General features: G+C 49.2%; 1 protein-coding gene across 1 annotated transcript in view; it reads left to right on the forward strand.

Moving 5' to 3' along the window:
• The first annotated feature begins 15503 nt into the window (after positions 1–15503).
• The window catches only part of LOC139050978 (glucose dehydrogenase [FAD, quinone]-like), a 100984-nt gene continuing 95174 nt past the window's right edge, over positions 15504–21313 (forward strand). Inside the window, exon 1 of the mRNA XM_070527907.1 lies at positions 15504–17831. Within this exon, the coding sequence (XP_070384008.1) occupies positions 17702–17831 (130 nt within the window). The 5' untranslated portion in view covers positions 15504–17701. The remainder of the gene's footprint in view (positions 17832–21313) is intronic.

Raw genomic sequence — 21313 nt, forward strand, 5'->3', positions numbered from 1 at the left:
TGGTCCGCCTGTGAACGCTGAATTAGGAAGCCACTTGACGCAACGCACGATCGTATCTACCGGGTGTGGATACGATTTCCGTTTGAGATAAAACCGTACAGTGTAGTAAGATAAATGCGGGAGTTGGTTAGGGCGCCTAATTGTAAATCACGCAAAACACACGAGACGAACAAGACCGTACACATGAATGTTTGCCCGGTCTTGTTCTGTGTGCTGGCTTCTTTCTTTGCGCCCTTTACAATTAGAAGGCGGATGGCGTGGAGCAGAGGTAGAAGACGGAGCTTCTAACCAGAAGATCGTAAGTTCGAATCTTCATCCAGTCCACTACATTTTTTTAGGCTTCGAGTGGCGTCTGACACCAGCAAGAAAAAAAAATTGCCGACAGCCAGTGGGGCTAAACTAGTCATTGTGGAACGAAATTGGAAAGTTCCACTAAACTGCAACAAATACACTCCCTCACCAGAATAGGAATTCGCCTCCCTGGTGCAGTATTCAGACAATACCTACCCCAGGGTAAGAATTTTATAATGACGTGCGCGTGCCCAGAGCAGCCACGCTACTTTCATTCAATGTAACAATGAACAGGACACAGGGACTCCTTCTATAACTAACGATGAAGTTAGAAGGGCCTTCCAAAACATGGCCAGGGGAAAAGCAGCAGAAGAGATAGAATAGCTGAAAATTTAATTGAAGATTCAGGAGATATCATGCTTGAAATGCTCGCTGCTTTTTATACACAATGCCTCGCGACTTCAAGGGTACCAGAGAGCTGGAAGAACATTATACTGATCCATAAGGAGGGAGATGTTAAATAATTGAAATATAAGCCCTTTAGCTCGCTTTAAGTATACTATGAAATATTCACCATAATAATTTTCTATATTATCAGTGCAACACGATTTCAGTCAACCAAGAGAACAGGCTGACTTCTGGAAGGGATCGATATCCATGGATCGCATCCATGTCATTAGTCAAGTAATTGAAAAATCTGCGAAGTACAATCACTCTCTCTGTATGTCTTTCATAGATTATAAGAAGGCATTTGATTCAGCAGACATGCCAGCAGTCATAGAGACATTGCGTAATTAAGGAGTACGCTAGGCATACGTGAATATCTTGGGAAATTTCTACAAACATTCCACAGCTACCTAGGTTCTCCCCAAGAAAAGCACAAAATTATCTATCAAAAAAGGGGTCAGGCAAGGAGGTACAATCTCTCCAATCCTATTCACTGCATGCTTAGAAGAAGAATTCAAGCTATTAGGCTGGTAAGGCTTAGGAGTGAGAATCAACGGCGAATATCTCAGCAACCTTCGGTTTGCAGATGACATTGTCCTGTTCAGCAACACTGGGAACAAATTATAACAAATTATTGAGGACCTAAACCGAGAAATTATAAGAGTGGGGTTGAAAATTATTATGGAGAAGAAAAAGACGGAGTTCAAAAGGCTGGCAAGGGAATGAGAATTAAGGATCGCCAGTCAGCCTCTAGAGTGTACAGGTGTATACGTTTATCTACGTTACTAGGTCACAGGAGACCCTGCTCATGAAATGAAATTTAGCGAAGAATAAAAATGGTTTGGATTGCATACGACAGGCATGAACAAATCCTGGCTGTCGTTGAAAACAACAGTGTACAATAATTACATTGTACTGGTGCTAACGTATGGAGCAGGGACTTGCAGCTTAACAAAGAAGGTGGAGAACGAGGACCACGCAAATATGGATAGAACGAAAATGTCGCACGTAAATTTAAGAGACAGGGGCTTTGCATGAGGCCACAGAGATTTGTAACGATCGTTCGAGTCGTTAAATCTTTGAGGAACGTGAGTTAAACAGAGCACGCACACACACAAAAAAACAAACTGTTGACCTATTTATTTGCATGCATTGCCTTCTGTTGTTCTGCGTTATTCACCATTGTTCCCTAGATTGTCGATCGGCTTGGTCACCAGTCTAAAACTGGCAGCTGACCAATACCAGAAGTCATGCAGCCCCACTCGCAATGTCACTGAGAGTATCCTAAACAGAAAAATACTTGTCTGCTTCTCTACCTGCTTTAGACATGCAGCTCGGTGTGCCACGCCCGGTCGAGACTTGAAATTATGCACACTCAAGATGTTCCGAAATGTGGCGCTACTCAAAAACAATTTCGACGTAAAGGAATCCCGTATCGGCTTGTCCTCAAACCTAGGTTTGCCAACGTTCACAATAAGCATTGCACTTGCGATGTGTCGCACTTGCGTTTGACGTATACTCATCGAGCCAAGGGCGTGTTCCCTCCTCCCTGATATGAATGTCGGCAGTACTTTTTTTTCGTCGCGATACATCAATGAGGGCGCCTTTTGCACTCAAAATGAGGTGCCTACGTGACAGTGGTCGCATGGGTAATACACGCGCCCAAGCAGTGCAGTTGAACTTGAGCAACGCGAAGGAAATAAACGCACGAAACCTTCCCGACCGACGTCGCAGTGACCCCGCTTGCCTCGAGTCTGATGACACACTTTTCAGAGTCGGTTGCTTGCACACGAATCAGATGCTCCTTGAAGATGCGTTTTTCGGAACGACGTGTGTCAAGTTTTCTTTCTTTAGCTTATTCTTTTTTTCTGTTATTTATTTTTTTTCGAGCCTCGAGAAGGCCAGCAAATTGGCCCGTGATAGAAATTCTCAAAAAGTCGATTAGTGCTTGTCAATGTCGTCCTTCTAAGTACCGCTACAAGTTTCTTTTATCGAATACGCTTCTTGAAACTTCTTCGTAACCCAGTTTCATCTTGTTGTCTTCCAACTTTAGCATCTCACAGAAGAACACGCAAATACATTTGCAGGGCGCTGAAGCCGGTTCAAGCGAGAAGAAAAGCGCAGAGCATCACTTGTGAATCCCGCCAGCGAAAGCTCGATGAAGTTGATAGGCGACGCCTGTCAATGCGCTCAATCAGCTATTCCGTCGTGTCTCGGCTGAAATACACGTTGCGTTGGTGGCTAGAATGTGCTTCGCCAAAATGTGTCTACAACTCTGGGTCGTTTTAAATGTCACCAGGCCCTCGTGCTTATCCCACAAAAGAGACCAGAAATGCGCAAGAGCGGAATAGAAAGTGGGCCCAACCACGGCGATAACGGACGCTGACGATAACTTCTGTATTAGATCCGGAGCAGACGAACAATTCTGTTATGAGGTTCTACGTGTAGAAATAACGATCCGGTTATGAGGCACGCGATAGTGGGGGACTCCTTATCAATTTTGACCACCTGGAGTTTTTTCATATGCACCTAAATCTAAGTACATGGGTGTTTTGTGCATTTCGTCCGCATAGAAATGCGGCCGCCGTGACCGTGATGTAATCCCGTGACATAGTGCTTTGCAGCGCAATACCACAAGCCGCTAGATAAGCAACCGCGACGGGGTGCCGGAGCAGAAAAACACAAAGGAAAAAATCACAGCGCCGAAATCCCAGAAGCAGAAGCGGCATCGTCCACGAAGGATGCCCACGGCGCACCGTTTCCACCGGAATGCGGTTGCTGTCGTCCTTGAACTAAATTTCGAATTGCTCCCCAAATCTCGCGTGCACCTACAGGTAAAACATTGACCTCGTTATCTGATAGGTCGATGCAGCCATTCCCGTATACGCCGTGATATTCGGCATATGGGCTCAGCGCGTCGTATAGCACGCAACAGAGTTGGGAAACGTGCGAGAGTATAATAATTGGTTGCAACCGTCGCGAAAGATAGATAAGATGGCCAATAGCGTCTTAGAGAGAGTAATCACAAACAACTGCAGCATGCGAGTAATACAAGCTGCTCAACATATCCAAGTGGAACGGCGGCCATGAGATTAGGAAACTATGCCATGTTTTTCTTGAGCTCCGAATGCACTCTCTGCAAAGGGCTTTAGAAACTAAACTACAAGAAGTCTGGACGAGAAATCATAGTATTATAAGCAGAACAGTAGGACCATGACCCAAATGGCACGAAAAAGGAGCGACATTGTTAAAACAGGGTGATCGGTTAACCAGACAACAGAATTCTATTTGCTACGCCGTACCGGAGGTGGAGTAAAGTAAATGCGAACGATGGTGGAAGAGAAAGGATGAAGCGTACAATTGATAGGAAAAAGAAAAAGTAAGAAAGAAAAGGAAATTATGCCCGTGTTCCTACAAGCCGGCAGACCTGTGATAATAACGCTTACATGGCCTTGTCTAGTCCCCTGATAAGTGAGACCGATCTTACCAACATTAAATTGTGGCAGGTGTTTATCCTCCTACAGTTTGAATGTTGTATGAATAAAGTGTTTCAGCTTAGAATATAGAGGGGTGCATGGGGGATCATATGACGTAAAAAACAATATATATGATCGGGGTTTATATGCCCGAATCACGATCTGATCATGAGGCACGCCGTATTGAGGGACTCCGAATTAATTTCGACCACCTGGGGTTTTTTAACGTGCACCTACATCTTAGCACACGGGTGGTTTTCCATTTCACCCCCGTCGAAATGCGACCACCGTGCTCGGGATTCGATCCCGCAACCTTATGCTTAGCAGCTCACTAAGCCACCACGGCGAGTGGTCACATGACGTAGAGTGCGGTCGATAGTCCCCTCGTGACTGCAACGTTTTTTGGCTATGCTGTTGGCTACTTTTATGTCGACAGCGTTGGCATTCTAAAGGACTATTACCAACCATAGCCGATAAAGGAGGATTGTGCCTCTCAGCAGGATGGTTATTAAAACTAAGTGAGTTACGATGCTGGTGATCTTCGAAAACAAGAGAGTTAGTTAGTCTTCCATACAGAAAAACGAAACGATAGCGTGAACGAAAAATGCATTCGCTATTTTTCTCTTGGTGAAGAATAATGCATAACCGAGTTTGCTGAAACGCAACGTGAAGCATAACAATTTTTTTTTCGGTAACTATGTCATGTGGAATTCTGGCGGGGCTCCTCCTTGTGAGTTATGACACTGATGCAACGGAAATGCATGAGTGCGACACCATACCCGCATGCATAACGTACGCATCAACTAGATTTCGTGTGTATTTTTTTTTGGCCTTAGGGATCTGCATATGTTGCACCGAGGGAAAAAATATGATTTGGGCATCCTTCAGTGTTGGTAATTTTGGATTTATGCACTTTGGCCCAAATGTCTGTCAACAACACCAACAGGGACTTTCGGTAATGACGCGCACACGCTGAAGCGAACATAGTTCCGAATGTTGATCGGGTGATTTCACACCTGAAGGTTAACGTGAGGAAATGTCGGCATTAGGATATGATCAAAGCTTAGCTGGCGCGTATTGCTCCAGAAAACGAGATGGCGAAAAGTTTTGGCAGTCTCGTTAATATTTCTTTCGCCATCCTGACGGTCTGCACACATGTTATGGCTCTTTTGAAAGTTCTGAAGGGCAAACGATAGGTATCTTGTAAGCATTGTTGGACGTAAAGATAGCATTCGGAAATGCATCATCATCTCTTCCTTGATGGCTGCCGTTTGGTACCGTATATCCTATCCGTATAGGCTGGCAACAATGCATGGCTTCATGAAGGTGTTACAGCGCTTCCGTTTGTTTTGCGGTGCGCAGAAAAGATGGTGCTCTTTTCGTGGTGCACGAACGCATGTACGTACCTGTGCGCGTATAACTACATTAGTTATTACAAATTCAGCTGTCCCAAGCATAAGCAGGAGAGTCAGCATATCCGACTGTTTTCACAACAGCCCACCTATACGTAAACAGATGCGTCTACTAGTCTGCATTCCTAAACTGCTTACGCAATTTCCTTGCAGAGCGATGGCCTCCGAGACCATCAGTGCACAAAGAGTTGCGGCATGCATGCACCACCCTATCCTTGAAACATTGATGAAGCACGATGAGTGACGTGCTGAGCAGACTAGCTGCCTCCTAGTGCAGTGGAAAAGTTGTCGCGAGCCATCGTGGAGCTAGAGCACAGCCTTGATTAACTTTTTTTCTTCGTGACAGTCGTTGTGAAACTATTACGGATTCGGATATTAAAAAAGGTGTCACCAAGAGCACTCACTTCGCTTTGAGGCATACACACTGCTGAGCAGCATGGACTGTATATTTTGCAAAGGTGGGCGACCTAATATACCTGCAGGCAATGTCATAAATTTGCATTCCTTTATTTCTTTACTGATACTGCGATCTTATGCAAGATTTTGTAAACGCTGTACGAATTGAGTAATAAGCATTGGCAAGGAACATCAAGAAAACGTCGGAAAGAGGCAATCGAGACCAAACGAGGACGAATATGTGTGAGAAAAGTTTCTGATAGAAGCTGCATTTCAAAACTTGTGGCAGAATTTTGCCATGCGGTTTGTTCTGAGAGGCTGTTCCAGTCTATACGTGCAGCCCTTATCGGCACTGGGGCACCATTCGAGCTTGCCACGCTCATGGTACTATAGTTGTGCGTTAGCAGCGCGACAGCGTGTGAGAATCTATGATTAGCGAGCAAAGGACCGTAAAATGTTCCTTTCCGATTGTTCTGCTTCTTATCGTGCGATTCTCTCCCAGCGAGCAGTGTCTGAAATTTTCCCGTTTTTATCTGTTCTGTCAGTAATTCTCACGGTGCTTTCTTCCTTCTCGCGTTCGCCATTGGCGAGTCTAGACACCGCCCGCAGATATCCCTTCTGTACTTTGCTTTATTGCAACCAGACTGCAACACAGGTCATGGGAAAACAGAAAAGAGTTCGCTGGCGAGTCACGTTCGTGAAACAAAATGAGCCTGGCTATACTTCTCACAACAGATACAGACGTGGGCAGTATGAGAAGGATAACCTAATTCATTTTCATCGAGAGAGAGAGAGAGAAAAAACATTTATTCGGACCATCGAGGTGGTTGCTCTTGAGGTCGAGTGGGTGGGGTCCTCATTCCAGGACTCCACTGGCCGTGGCTGTTCGACGTACTTGCTGGACGAGAGCTTCTTGTCCCGCCAGGGTATCGCCGGTCAGCTGTACCTCCCACCGCTCAAATGACGTGCTAGGCGTCTTTAAGTGTTGAGGTTTGCCCTCGCACCCCCACGAGATATGAAAGAGTGTAGGGCGTGTGTTGCCGCACCAGGGGCAGATGCCGCGATATGTATGTGGGAACATTTTACTGTATCTGTGTAGGCTTGGAAATGTGTTGGTCTGTATAAGTCGGAGAGCTACGGCATCTTCAGTGCTGAGCTTTTTGTGAGGCGGGGGATAAATCCTGCGGTTGAGTCGCTGGATCTCCAGTCGGTCGCAATAATTGGATGGCAGGGGCATGAAGGTAAAGGGTGGGGATTGATGAGGCGATTGGTCTTGCCCCGCTCGGTTGATGAGCGCTCGAGCTAGGGCGTTCGCCCTTTCGTTCCCCTCCAGACCCGCGTGCCCCGGCGTCCACGTGATTTGATGGTGTTCTTGCAGCCTCGGGCCTAGAATCTGAGCCGCCAGCAGCGGTGTCCGTCCGTTCGTAAAGTTACGGCAGGCCTGTTGCGAGTCCGTAACGACATGGACTTCCCTGCCTACCCTGTCTTCTTGCTTTATTACCAGCGCCGCGGCTATGGTCTCAGCCGCAGCTGGGGTCTCTGCCCTCACGGAGGCCGCGAGAGTCAAGGAGTTGTCTCTCCCGTTCACGGCGGCTACCGCGAAGAGGCCCCCCACAGGGTACGCCGCCACGTCCACGTACGTTACGTACGGGTCACCCTGGAATTGTCGGCGCTGTCTGTCGACGCGAGCCTTGCGTCGTCCTTTATGGAGTTCATGACTCATGTGCTTGGGTATCGGGTTCGCCTTGATCTTGCCTCTGACCTCAGGCGGGAGTGATCGTTGCCTATCGAGGGCACGGAGCTCCGTTGCCGTTCCGGTCCGGTGGAGGATGGCTCTGCCCGCCGCCGTGTTCTGTAGTCTGGCCTTTTGTGAAGCCATAACCGCGTCCGACAGCTCAGCGAAGGTGTTGTGGATCCCGAGGGCCGCTAACTTCTCGTTTGAGGTGGTGACAGGGAGACCCAGGGCCGTTTTGTACGCGCCTCTGATGATGGCATCGACTTGTTCTTGGTCGCGTTTGTTTAGCGAGTGATGGTGATACGGCATGCTATACGTTATTCTGCTGATCACCAAAGCCTGGACGAGACGAATCGTGTCCTCTTCTCGCATGCCCTTGCGGCTTCTTGTAATTCGTTTTATAATCCGCGAGATCTGGTTGGTGGCAGACCTTAGGGTTTGGATGGTGTGGGAGGCTTTCAGGTTACTCTGGATCCAAAAACCCAGAATCCTAATCTTATTGCCTTCCGTTATCTTCTGGCCCTCAAGATAGAGGTCGATAGGGCCGGGGGACTTGTAGATTCCTCCTCCGTGCACCCGGATCACCTCAGACTTTTCGGGCGCACAACGCATCCCGCTCGCTGCAGCAAATCTCTCCACAGCCGTCGCGGCCTCTTGAAGGGTTGCCTCTTTTTGTGCTAGGGAGCCCTTGGTGGCCCAGAGCGTGATGTCGTCTGCGTACAGGGCGTAACCTAGGTCGGGGATCTTCTGCAGCTCTTTGGTCAGCGCTAGCATCGCGACATTGAAGAGAATCGGGGAGATTATCGCCCCCTGCGGTGTTCCTTTGTTCGGCACGTCGATCGTATCCGATCGAGTCTTGCCTATTCCGATGGTTGCCGTCCGGCCCGTCAGGAACGATTTAACGTAATTAAAGATGCGCTCCCCGCAGCTGATGTCGTTCAGTCCCTTGAGAATGGCCTCGTGGGAGATGTTATCGAAGGCCCCTTTTAGGTCGAGTGCGAGCAGGAGGTGTTCTCCTCCCTTCGGTATGCCCTTGAGAACTTCTTCCCTTAGGATTAGGAATGCATCTTGAGCAGAAAGTCCCGGCCTGAAGCCAAGCATGGTGTGCGGGAAGAGGTCACCGTCCTCTATGTAATGTTGGAGGCGGCTTTCTATGACCCTCTCGTACAGCTTGCCGAGGCACGAAGTCAGCGAGATGGGACGCAGGGCGTCGATCGCGGGCTTCTTGCCGGGTTTGGGAATGGTCACGATTTCCGCGTGTTTCCACTCGTTTGGTACGTGGCCCTTGCTCCAGAGTTCCTCGTTGAGGTATTCGGTCAAGTCCTGGATGTGCATCGGGCTCAGGTTTCTAATCATGGCATTGGTGATTTTGTCAACTCCGGGAGCTGTGTTGCGCTGTGAGGCTCGTGCCGCGGCATACACCTCTTCCTCCGTGATGGGAGCGTCCAGTTCTGGTCTTGGTTCTCCTTCATATTTTAGGAGGCAGGGTTGTATGGGGTCGCTACCCAGGTATCTGGTTTTTAGGGTGTCAATCAAATCCTGGTCGCTTCCGGGGAACTTGTGAGCGATTTCTAGAAGCGTCCGACTGGTTGTCGATTTCGCCTTGTCGGGCTCGATCAGGCAGCGTAGGATGGCCCACGTCTGCGCCGTACTCAGGGTACCCTTGAGCGAGGTGCAAAACTGTACCCAATTTTGCTGCGCCAGCTCGTTTGCGTAATTTCTGGCCTCGTCTGTTATTCTCTCGATGCGAAGACGTAGCTTCCGGTTGAACCGCTGTCGCTTCCACCGTTTGAGGAGGCCCTCACGGGCTTCCCACAGGTGTAAGAGCCGGCGGTCGACTTCGGGCGTCTCGACCGTGCGCTGGATGGTTTTAGTGGTTTGGATGTGGGCGTCCCGGAGGTGCTGCATCCATTCCGCTATGTCTGTTATACCGTTTTCGGGCGGGGGGTACTGCCTGAATGCCTCCCAGTCCGTTAGCCTAATTTCGCCAATTGTTCTCTTGAGTTTCGGCGTGGATACCGAGATGCTGAGGATATAGTGATCGCTGCCCAATGTTTCGCCCAGGTGCGCCCATGAGTATTCCCTTACGTTTTTGACAAATGACAGGTCCGGAAACGTGTCTCGACTTACACTGTTGCCTAGTCGGGTTGGTTGGAGGAGGTTGGTTATCAATTCGAGGCCCATTTGGTCAACCGCATCGAGGAGCGACCTTCCCTTTTGCGTGTCTTGTTGGTAGCCCCAAGTCGTGTGTCTAGCGTTCATGTCTCCCACAACTACCAGCTGGTTGCAGCCAGCGGCTCTCACGCTGTCGTAAATGATGTTGCGGAAGTCGTCTTTCTGAGCCCTCGGCGGACTGTACAAATTCAGGATGAAAGTGCTACGTCTACCCCTCTTCTGCGGGAGGACTTCCACTAGCACGTGATTAATGTCATGATGTTGATAATGTTGTTCCACGGCCGTCACCGTTTTGTGAACTAAAACCGCGACTTTCGGTGATTCCGCGTGTTTAATTACGTAGTAACCCCGCAGCCTGATCGGCTGGTTCCCGACCTCCTGAAGGCAGATGATGTCGGGGGGGTATAGGTGATTTTCGATGAAGAGTTGGAGTGAACTTGCCTTCTTGTTGAAAGAGCGACAATTCCACTGCCAGATCTCGAGGTGTTCGGGCGCGCTGCGTGTGATGTTAGCCATTGCTGACGTTCATGCCACCGCCGTCGCAGTTGTCGGCGTCCCTGACGTCACCCGTGTTGTTTATGCGCCTGTACGCCTTGATGCGTGGGTTGCTGATCTCGTCGTCGACCCGCTTGCGCGAGCCAAACTCAACCTTGCGTATTCTTCTTTCAAGGTCTTCATGGCTTAGTGTGTTCTCCTTGACTTTATTGTTTAATTCGCCCATCTGGTAAAGTATCTGTTGTATCGTAGCATAAATACCTTCGAGGGTGACTATACTTGACTGGACTGCCACTGCCGAGGCCGCACCGGGGAGCGATGAGGGCGTGGTGGTTCTTGACGGGGGAGGAATGGAGATGGCGGGCTCGTGGCCTATCGTTCCGCTTTGCGACCCTGCCTGTGTGTTGTTGCTGGTTTTGCTTAACAACCCTTCTAAGCGTTGCATGCGTTGGTTTAGGTCCTTAACCTGAGCCTTGAGTTTTTTATTTTCTTCCCTGATGCGCGTACATTCTGGGGAGCATTTACTATTTTCACTGGTATCTTGAGCGGAGGAGGTACTAGGCTGATTCCGGCTCACCTTGTTGTTGTTGGCTTGGTTCTTCTTGCCCGATTGGTTCTTCTGTTTAGACGTGGATGTCGAGGTAGAAGGCTGCCGCTGCCCTTGCTTCTCTCCTAGCCTGGGCCACTCCGAGCGGAAACGGGACCTAGACCTGGACTGGGACCGGGATCGGGACCGGGACATTGACCTGGACTGGGCCCGGGACCTCGAGCGGCTCGCCGAGAATTCCGAGCTGAACCACCGTAGGCGGCTTCGCCTTGACTTTCCTCCATCATTGTCGTCGTCTTCCTTCCTCCTTCCGGGTGGAGGATGCTTCTTGGTGGCAGTGCTCTTGTTTTTTAGCTTTTGCTTGCACTCGCGAGACCCCGTGGCGTGGGCTTCGCCGCAGACGGCGCACTTGAGCGAGCACTCGTGGTCGTCCGTCGGGTCGTGCGTCCCGCAAGCGAGACAGATTTTGATGTTCGGGGTAGGACAAACGTCCGATCGGTGTCCCATGCGCTGGCACACATAGCAGATTTGTTTTGTGGGCTTGTAGGTGTGGCACTCGGTCTCCCCTCCGTAGTAGTAGACGTATCGTGGAACTACGTCAGAGCTGACCGTGATTAAGGCTGTCTTGGTCTTTCCCAGCATGCGGGCCTGCACGATTTCCACGCCTTGGGTCCTAACCCTTAGGTGAGTCATAAGCTCCTCGGGTGGGGTATCCGGGTCGATTCCATGAATGACGCCCCGGGCCACTCCGTCCGGTGCCGCAACGTAAGAGTTGACCTCGTAAACGTTGCCGCCCAGCACAATCCGCGTGATCTTGCGCGCAATATCCGCGACCTCCTGATCTGGGGTACTAACAATAATTATGTTGGAACCGGGTCTCAAGCGCACGATGAAATGCGAATCGTCAACTTTCCCTCCGCAGGCGGCTGAGACGGCTTTTGATATTTGGTGGTTGCTGAAACTCTTCACCTGAAGGCCTTTCTTGGGTCGAATGATGATTTTGAAGTCGCTACGTGGCAGTGGGGGGAGTCGTCGCCTCTTCCTAAAAGAAGGCTTCTTTGATGCCCCAGCGCCTGCAGCTGCGTAGGATGATGATGATAACGCAGTGGCAGAGGAGGGTGATAGCGGAGAGATCACCCTGCCTGCCACGCACACTTGCTCGCCTCTGGCGAGCTTCTTCTTCGTTCTTCGCTTGAGGTGTAATGACCAGTTGGAATAAGGACATTCCGATGGCGTCCCTTGCGAAATGTCCTCTTCCATAGTGGCAGGGTCGTCGTGGCGATCTTCCGAATTGTCTTGGAAGTCCATGGCTGTAGTTTCTGGCGACGAAGGCCCGGCGGCAGCTTGAACAATAGCACCGGGGGCAGGTGGGGCTGTAGCAACAACTCCACCTCCACTCCCTCTGGTAGAAATAGAAGTGGCCGGCTGGGATCCAGCAATGTGCGCCATAGTGAGTGCCGAGTAATCGTAGCAAGCGAGCGGCGGCAAAGGCGGCGGAGCGCCTCGCCTACCTCCGCGCTGCTACGTACGGCGGCGTCAGGCTTAACACGGCAGCGCCACCCCGGAGAACTTCAAAGTCCAAAAGCGCAAAATAATATGCACTCACGGTCTTCAAACTTCCCAAGGGGGTTCCGGATGACTTCACGAAGGTCGTCAGACAAAGACTTCGGTCCTCCGATGTGAATTTCTTAAGAGAATAATGAAAGTCGACAGAGCCCATGCGAAGCACGTCTGCGCCGCTCGGCTCTTCTTCTTCTTCCTCCATTTTCATCGAAATTTACTCGCATTGTGTGGACACTAATCTGGCTGTCAGTATGTAACAATTATCGTTTTTTGTCGAACATATAGCCGCAATAAACATTTTTATGCTCAGATGTGTATTCAACAACTATCACCTTTTTAATGGAATTTGGGTGTTCGCATTCATGGGGGTGCTCGTTTGGGTATGTACAGAGATAAATTTTATAAGGAAAATGACGGGAAGAAAACAGCATTATAACAGCTTAACTGACACAACCCTACCTGAAGCTAAGAACATTCAGCGTGCTAAACAACCACGTATAATCGTAGCACCTGTATTTTTTTTTTCTAGGTCGGATAACTTTTTTTGGGTCACCTAAGTTAGTGTTTTTCGGATTTCAGATTAATGTGTTGATGAAGCAAACATTGCCTGCATGAAAAGTCGAGATGTCCTACTAGTTAATTAAAATAATGTTTGCTCATAGGCTAGTTCTTGATTCATTCTTCGTAGCATTGTTATACAGCCCACAAACGTGCAGGAAATAAAGTTCAAGAAATCTGTCATGTCCCTTCTTGCCCTTTTCCTGCATGTACGTATATACTGAACCCTGAATTACTAATTACCTTTGTAACTATAGATACTTCAGGACACCAGTTCCAATTGCGAAATTGATACCGAGCAGAATTTAGGTTCATGTTTGCTCGGTAGAAATTAAGACTGGCCCAACTTTTGACATATCCGGCCTTCAATTGCAAAAATAAATACACTGCGTTTCTGCAAACAATTTCCCAAAAGCGTGCGTCCAGGCGTTCGGAACAATTTTAACAGCAACGCCAATAACATTTCAGCACATTCTGATGAAGAATATCTCGAGAATCGCGCTAGTCTTAGGATTTCTCCTAAGAAAACGCATTTCACTCCTGCTCAGCTTCAGTTTCGCATCGCGAACATGTGACCTGGAATTAATGATTAAAACGTTTATTATCAAATGGTTTTATGCGGCCGTGGCGAATTTTAGCGCATAGCAAATTTTTCTACAAGTAACGTACTCCTCTTCAGGCAATCCGCCTGAAAAGACCAGTGAAGCTCGTGCATGCTCCTTGCATTTTTATCGCAATACTAATTATACGGGTGCTTGAGGCTCCTTAACATCATCGGCGCCGGCGCCGTCGTGCTGTTTTACTGCCGATGGCGCATGCGCGGCTAGCACGCGCGGAAGTTTAGACCACGACCGCTTGATATGCCTTTACAACAAGTGGCAGTGCATGTGGCGTTGCGCAGATTAAGCCATTGTCGCACCACTCCTAATGCTATCAAAGCTAAATTTAACCTCTCACCCGGCGGTCAAAGAGGCATAGCTCGGCAGTAAATTTGTCGATCATAGAGGGAGTGATAGCTTTTGAGAGAGCTCACGCTTTAATAGGTATGATCCATCAAACTCAAGCCTCTGCTCATCAAAAGTTTGAGGCTTATAAGTGCGCAATCTGTTGCAGGAGTTTGATGCTCGCTCGTCTGTGACGCCCCCCGCGTTTGACACGCAATGTCCCGAAATGGAGCGGTGAGACTTTGGTAGCAAGACAGAGGGACGTCAATCCGTGTCCACCACCTGTGATCACGGCTGGCGTACAGAGAGTACGATTAGAAGATCATACCGTAGGACCACCAATAACGTTACCATAACTTGTTTGGTATGTGAACCTTGTAACGCGTAAATAAATATCGCTTGTGTACTTTGTTACGTCGTTTTTGTACCCTAGTGTCCGTACACCTTCAGCAGCACGCGCAAAACATTTCACGTACCCCACTGCGACTGCTTCCTTGATACAGCCTAGCGCCATTTTTAGCCCATTTTGTCTTCCAGGGATCTTTTTGGTCATCCAGAGGCCAAATCCCCACGCAGCGTACCAAACCGGGCATCCGTGTGCATGGTTAACTTCCCTGCCTTTCCATATTTCTTTCTCTCTCTCTTTCTCATTGGCCAAAGGATAAGCACGCAACAGGTTCAAGCGTACTTCAATTAAAGTCTGGCGGGGAAAATACCAGTGAGAGAGCAGAAACGAGAGCGTGTAACACAGAGCCAGCAAATAGATAACCCAAGCCCCTGAGATTAGCCACTCTATTATATACCGTGCCATACCCATTACGTATGTTTAATCATCCTAGGCTTAAGCTGTCCTCGGCAATAATCTAATAGTTTGTATTACTAAGAACAGGAAATGGCACAGCACAAATTTTTCAGGTTAGCTGCTGTACGATGCGAGGAAACTTCAAACATTAAGCAATGCTGCGGTTGACAGGCCATCGTAGTTCATGCTACAAACAGCGTTAATATGGCACCGACAGATTAGGAGAGAGTACTAAAGGGCGTAAGTAAGCGGAGCCACGACACAGCCGAGACTACTGCGGTCGACCGCTTTCTTCTGTCTCTACTAGACGATAACCATTAGGCACGTTGATCCGTTCGAAGACAAAGATGCCGTCAACGGTGATCCAATCAACAGCGTCAATATGGCTGCTGGATAATAGGAGAGGGTAAGACAGAGGGTATAGAGCGAACCACGCATGTTCGTAGAGAATGGGTGAGGATGCTACTGCGAGGAGGCGACAACGAGAAAGGATGCGTCCGAGAAAGAGCAGTGCGCGTAGCGGGAGAACGCATCGGAGGACCGAGCGCGCGGCATCCAGAAGCCGAGCGGCCGCAGGCCACCACTCCCCCCCCCCCCCCCCCCCCCCCAAATCCCGTCGCTCCCTCGCCCTCCGTCAGCGCTTATCTCTCCCCTGAAGCGTGTCTCGAAGCTGCTCGTTGCTGTTGCTTCTTTCGTTTCTTTCTTGCTTCGCGGGGGCCAACCAACCGAGCCGGCAGGCAGCATCGGCAAGCGTTCCGTTTTCGCTACGCGCGCCCTCGTCTAGGCCGCCAGTGCACGTTGGGCTGCCGCGCGAAGCAGGTGAGCGAGTCAGGGACGTCGACGACACTCGGTTTCTCGGCCAAGTTCAAGGCGGCACGCGCGCTTACCACGCGGTAGTAGCACGCGGCGAAACCCGGCCACCGAGCTCCGGTAACTACTAGCAAGCCGGATAGGGATACCCTACTGCACGGAGTCCAGAAAGTGAGCTTCTAGAACCCCGGAACTTCACGCCTTCTGGAACTTGGATCCCGGCACTGGAATCCGAAACCTCGCCCCCCCCCCCCCCCCCCCCCGAAACGTCACTGTCGGAACTCGGCTCCCGGAACTTTCGCAGTTCCCCTGAATCGCGGCTTTCTCGGAAGGTTTTCCCGCCCTTTCTGCTGGACCAGCTCGCCTCTTATGGGATTCTTTTCTGCGAAACTGGGCAACTCACAAGTCACCTGCGAACGAGTGCTATACGGGATTGATCGCCGATCATCAATCGAACGCTGCAACTTCGACATTGGGCGTTGAGTCACTTGCGTCTGAGTTTCCCAGCTGAGTAGCTTTTGAAGCACGACCGCTCTTCGGGCACTATCGTAGGAGAAACCACAGCAATTTCCCGCCGCCTTCTGCCACAATCTGAAGAAAAAAAATCGTCGACTTGCCCGTGAGGACGTTCCGCCCACCACTTTCATAAATCCACGAGCAGGATTACCCTTTTCGATGCCTGCCAACTAACTTCTGTGAGCACGCCCAATTTCTCGACTGCCCGTCGCCGGCCTGTCATCGAAGAAGCCCTTCTCACTCCGGTCGCTGCCTTGCAGAGCCACAGGGCCAGCATCGTTCTGAAACTCCGCGAATAGCGTCGGCCACCGCATTCCTTCACTTCAACGGATTCGTCGGTCTACTCTCGTCACCCACGTGTCTCGTTCCTGCCCGTCCCCAGTGCGACGAAGAAAGCAGTCGTCTCGTCTCCCATCAGCTCCCGTTCGCAAAAGAACATCCGCACCCGCGTGGTTCAAACGACTGGAAGGTACCAGCGTAGGAAGACAGGTCGACGGCGGGGGCGGTGAACGGATTAGTTCCGCCGCATTGCTTCCTCGCTGCTACGATTGTTCCAAGACGGGGAAGTCGGACATCCCCCAACAATCGCTTGACGCCTCGTGCTTTATCAGTGAGCGAGCATTCCTTTCTTGAAGGTTCAGCGACACATAGGTGCCGTGTGTTTCCACGAGAGAGTTCGTCATTGTTTCTTTTTGTTGTCCCTCTCTTGTTGATGTACTAGGAAACACGACTTTTTGTCGCTGACGTGTAGTCGTTTTCGCCCGCGCTATTCCTACGATTTGAATGCCCGCAACTACTGCCGCGTGCGCTGGAAGTAATGGCGTTTTGCGGCTTCGGACTACACTAGCTATCGGCGCTAAACGTGTCGGTGAGTTATGAAAACTTTATGTGCTTTTCCAGAACACGACACATATAAAGAAATCCATGAAGCGGATTTCGAAAGTACTTTTGCTTTGAGAAGTGGACACTCCATCTGGTGTTGAAGGAATTCTTGAGTCGCCGGTTTCAAGAAAGCTGTGCTTGACGTGGCTCATCAGTGGCGCATTACCACCGCACCACGCAGTGATGACGTGCGAGCACTCGAGGTTTAGTAGTTTAAGAAGTTGATGCTTGTTGCCGACGGAAGAACCTTCACAGAGTTGTGACAGCGACGAAGATTGCGTTTGTGCGAAGTCAGGAAGAACGTGTCTGGAACAAACTCAGGAAGTCCTTCGTTAGGAAACATTATTTAATCGCCGTGCTTGAAGTGTGGTTCATGATTTAAAGATTCTCGCATTTACTTTGTGCGTTTGACACATTCCCTGTGGTGCCAAGTGAATACATATCTACGCTGCTCCTCAAGCCAACAGTTCGCGCTTAAATGTCGTTCGTGGTTCGTGTAATTCCTGCGAGGTCGCTTACGTCAGTGCCACACAGAGGACGCCCGAGAACTGGCCGCTAAAAGCGGTTCAGATACGTGCCGCGACAGTTCAACCCACGCTGCGTGTGTTTTTTGTTTTTGTGGATTTCACTGTTTCAACTTTGAGTCTTCACCATGGTGGCCTTGGATATACCGTTCATTCCAGCGGTTATTCCCTTCGCCGCATTTCTATTTCTTCGGTTCGGTGAACGAGTAGTGCCATTCCAGAGCGAGCACATTCAGAAGGAGTACGACTACATCATCGGTGAGTTTATCTAATTTCTTTGCATGCAATTACGGCTAGCAGGAAACAGTTTAGCCGGCTTCTTGTTTTCGAACTGTGTTTATTGAAATACTTCACCCCTCGGGGGCAGGCGGTGGAGGGGGGGGGTGGGAGGGGGGCCGTCGGACGACATGTGTTCGCGTTGAAAGCGATGTTCCTACAGTAACCAACCCCACCATGTAGACATATTTTATTTTACATACGCACATCTAGACTCATTTTAATGTAGTTTTGTTATTTGCTCGTACAAAAGACGCATCGGTAAATTCTCCGTGCTTACTGTGCGATCGGACTAGGAGTTTTCCGACACCGCCTTGCCAAAGAAACTTTGCTGCCGGAAAGGAGTAGTCATGACATCATCGCGTCGACAACAATAATGAGATACCATGTTTATTGTGCCAGGCGTAATGACCACCAATCAAAGGCCATGAATGGTCGGTTCAACAATAAGTCTCAGTTTTTTTTTCTTTTTTTGCCAAAGTGTCGCACTCGTTCCCGGCTAATTCTGGTGATTCCCACGAAGGGATAAACCTTATGAAACAATCTCTGCAGATACACACGAATTCCTCACAGTTATCAGCGTTTGCTTATTGGTTGGCGTTCGGGCACCCCTTTTCACGGATTGGTCGGGGTCACTCCTATTTTCCTTCCGCCTTCTCTCTCTCACCTTCATGTGTAAAGCCTCGCGACCCTTTTCCCTAACGTAAAGTAGCAAACCGGGTTTGCCGTGGTAAAGCGCTCTGCCTTTCCGAATCTCTCTTTCGTTCAAGCGCTCGTTACGCGTGAGGGCCATGATAAAAAGTCAATCGCAGCTGCAGCCTACACGTTACATTTCATACGGGTCCAAAATAGGACAACTAATACGTTGGAAACCCCGTCACCTATTCTGTATGTCGATCAGAGCGATGGTTGGCCTTTTTTTTCTTCTTTTGCCTTTCGTTCAGATATCGCCTATAATTGAAAATGCTGTGGGCATGACAACTACCGGCCTAATAATGTAGGTAAACTTTATGGATATCGTCTAGCCTATTCATACTCTGTAATATTTTAAAAAACGACGATAATTTCTTTCCTAAAACGTACAAAGTACCACGGTACCTTTTCACATGTAACACACGCTCTATTGTTAAATAGTACATGTGATCCTATCGAAGTAATTACACCTTTTACAATCAGCAGCGCACACCCTACCACCGTTGGTAAATAGATTTGATAGTCAATTGTATGAACAAACGTGCATTTCGTTACACAACGTGTTTCTCCATCTTTTATTGAGCATGTTTTTGGAATTCATTGTGTTTCGCCACATCGTTGGTATTTCAATTATTCTTCTTGTTTCAACCACGTGTACCAAGTTCTTTGTGTGCATTTCTTAGGCTACAAAGCTGAATACGCCTGATATTGAAAGTTGCTGTTCTTCGTTGTGTAATGGTATGTATATTATGCTGCGAAGCTATGCAAGTATATTGTGTTTCCGGTCATATGTTCACATTTTTATTTATTTCCTGTCCGCTGGTGTCTTTTCGGCGCTACAATTGTTTTGTTATGTTGCTCTTTGTGCGCATTTTCGGAACACCCCTCTAATAATAGTTAAAAAAATTGTAACCCTAATTTGGCAGATGGATGGGTGGCATGCCGTTGCCGGCTCCGCATTATTTGAGCTTACTACAGAGCGCGGATAATGAGAGGGAGGTATGTGACATAATGTTGACATTGCTTTCTTGTTTTTTTAAAAGTCGAGCCCCTTACAATCATTCGGCAATGATCACAGGAGCCAGGAGCAGTACCACGTAGTGCTGTGCAATAATCCAGGTTCAGGAGCACGATTGATTAAACGATGTGATGCTATCAGAAACGTCGTCCAGCGAGCGACGCCCACTCTTTTGATATCGATGTGAAGGGATGCAAACAACCGCATAAATAAAAGAAGTATACTTTGTATACAAATATCAGGGAACACATCAGCTCTGCATATTATTTTTTCTCCGAATTTTATTCCTGGAGAGCGGCCCTAAGAGAAATAAAGAGACAGTGACACGGCTGGGCCCAACCTCGCATCATGAACAAACTTCAGCAAGGTTGTGTAATTAGGATATTCTTGCTGCGCCTATAATTCCTGCGAATTCAGCGTGCCGGTCACTGCGTAGTCCTGAGTCTCCGAGCGAGGGCTGTCTGTGGGTTTCGGGCCTGGCTAAATCCACAACAGATGCTGCACAACTGCGGCTGGTGCCAGGATCGCATAGTTGAGGCAGGCTCCCTTGATGAAGCGCTTAAACTTGCAGGTGACAGCAGAGGGTGGTGAGCCCCCAGCTCGTAGCCTCCTCGCGAAAACCTCTTCCACCCTCGTGAGCTTGAAGTGAAGGGAGGGGGCAGACGAGGGGCTAAGAGCATGCGTGACTTTTCAAAGGTAGAAACTTTATGGGTTGGGACAAGGAAAAAAAGACGTCGATACACGTGATGTCGGTGGACGTGTGTTCGTCGGGCTGTTGCGCGCTGTTTATCTGCCATGACAGGTGATAGCTGTAGTCTGCACAATAAGACATCCAATGCAATGAAGATCCAGTACACGAGTCGTTCGTACAAAAGATAGAGCAGACGAAAATAAGCTTCAATGAAAATTAATTTAACGAGCCTTATGACGCGCACATACTTCAGTCGTACCGTGACTTGGCACTATTGCTACCTGACGGCAACGCTTCCTCGGTGCTTCTTTCCCACCACTCTGGCTGTCCTTTATAGTGAGTAGCGGTCTTGCCATTGTCATACGTTTCTTTCTTTCCAGCTATAGCGGTCTGACCATTTTTGTGGGTCGATCCCCAAGACGGCGTATAGTCTGAAAATGTGGGCGGGTCCCACGAAGGAAATGCCGTCTGAAAACGTGGGCCGATTGCGAAGTCAGTGCTGTCTGGAACTGGGGGCCTAACTTCATTCACGGCACTCTTCGATGAAAATAAGATACCCTTTAAATTTGTTGTCCGAATTCGTTGTCGTCTCAAGGAAATGCCATTCGCATATATAGACTGTTTTTTTTTCTTTGTTAAGGATAGTACATTTTGCAATTTTTTGTGTCTGGATTTCATACGTGACCTTGACCATGAATGACCGCTGAGCTGGGATATCCGCCGGACATCACAAGGACGTGTTTATAACGGTCGGAGGAGACCATTTGGACCCACCGGAGTGGCCGTTTAGCCTGCGCAACAAGCGATAATTGCAGAGCCGACAAGAAGGAGGGGGTTGGGGAGGAAGGGGGCTCCCATTGTGTTTAAGGACGCCTAATGACGTCGGCACGAAGGGTGTCAACTAGGCGCGCGCAACAAGGCTTCCGCCTTGCGTGAGCTGAGGGCTCTTTTTCTCCCCTCTCCACCTTCTCCCCCTCTCCCCACTCGCCCGCGTGTGCTCACCCTGTCTACCTTGCAGGCCGTGTGCCATGAGGTAGTTGTGTCACACGGGTCAAAGTCAAG

This window comes from Dermacentor albipictus, chromosome 10, assembly GCF_038994185.2.
Source record: "Dermacentor albipictus isolate Rhodes 1998 colony chromosome 10, USDA_Dalb.pri_finalv2, whole genome shotgun sequence".
Classification (NCBI taxonomy): Eukaryota; Metazoa; Arthropoda; class Arachnida; order Ixodida; family Ixodidae; genus Dermacentor; species Dermacentor albipictus.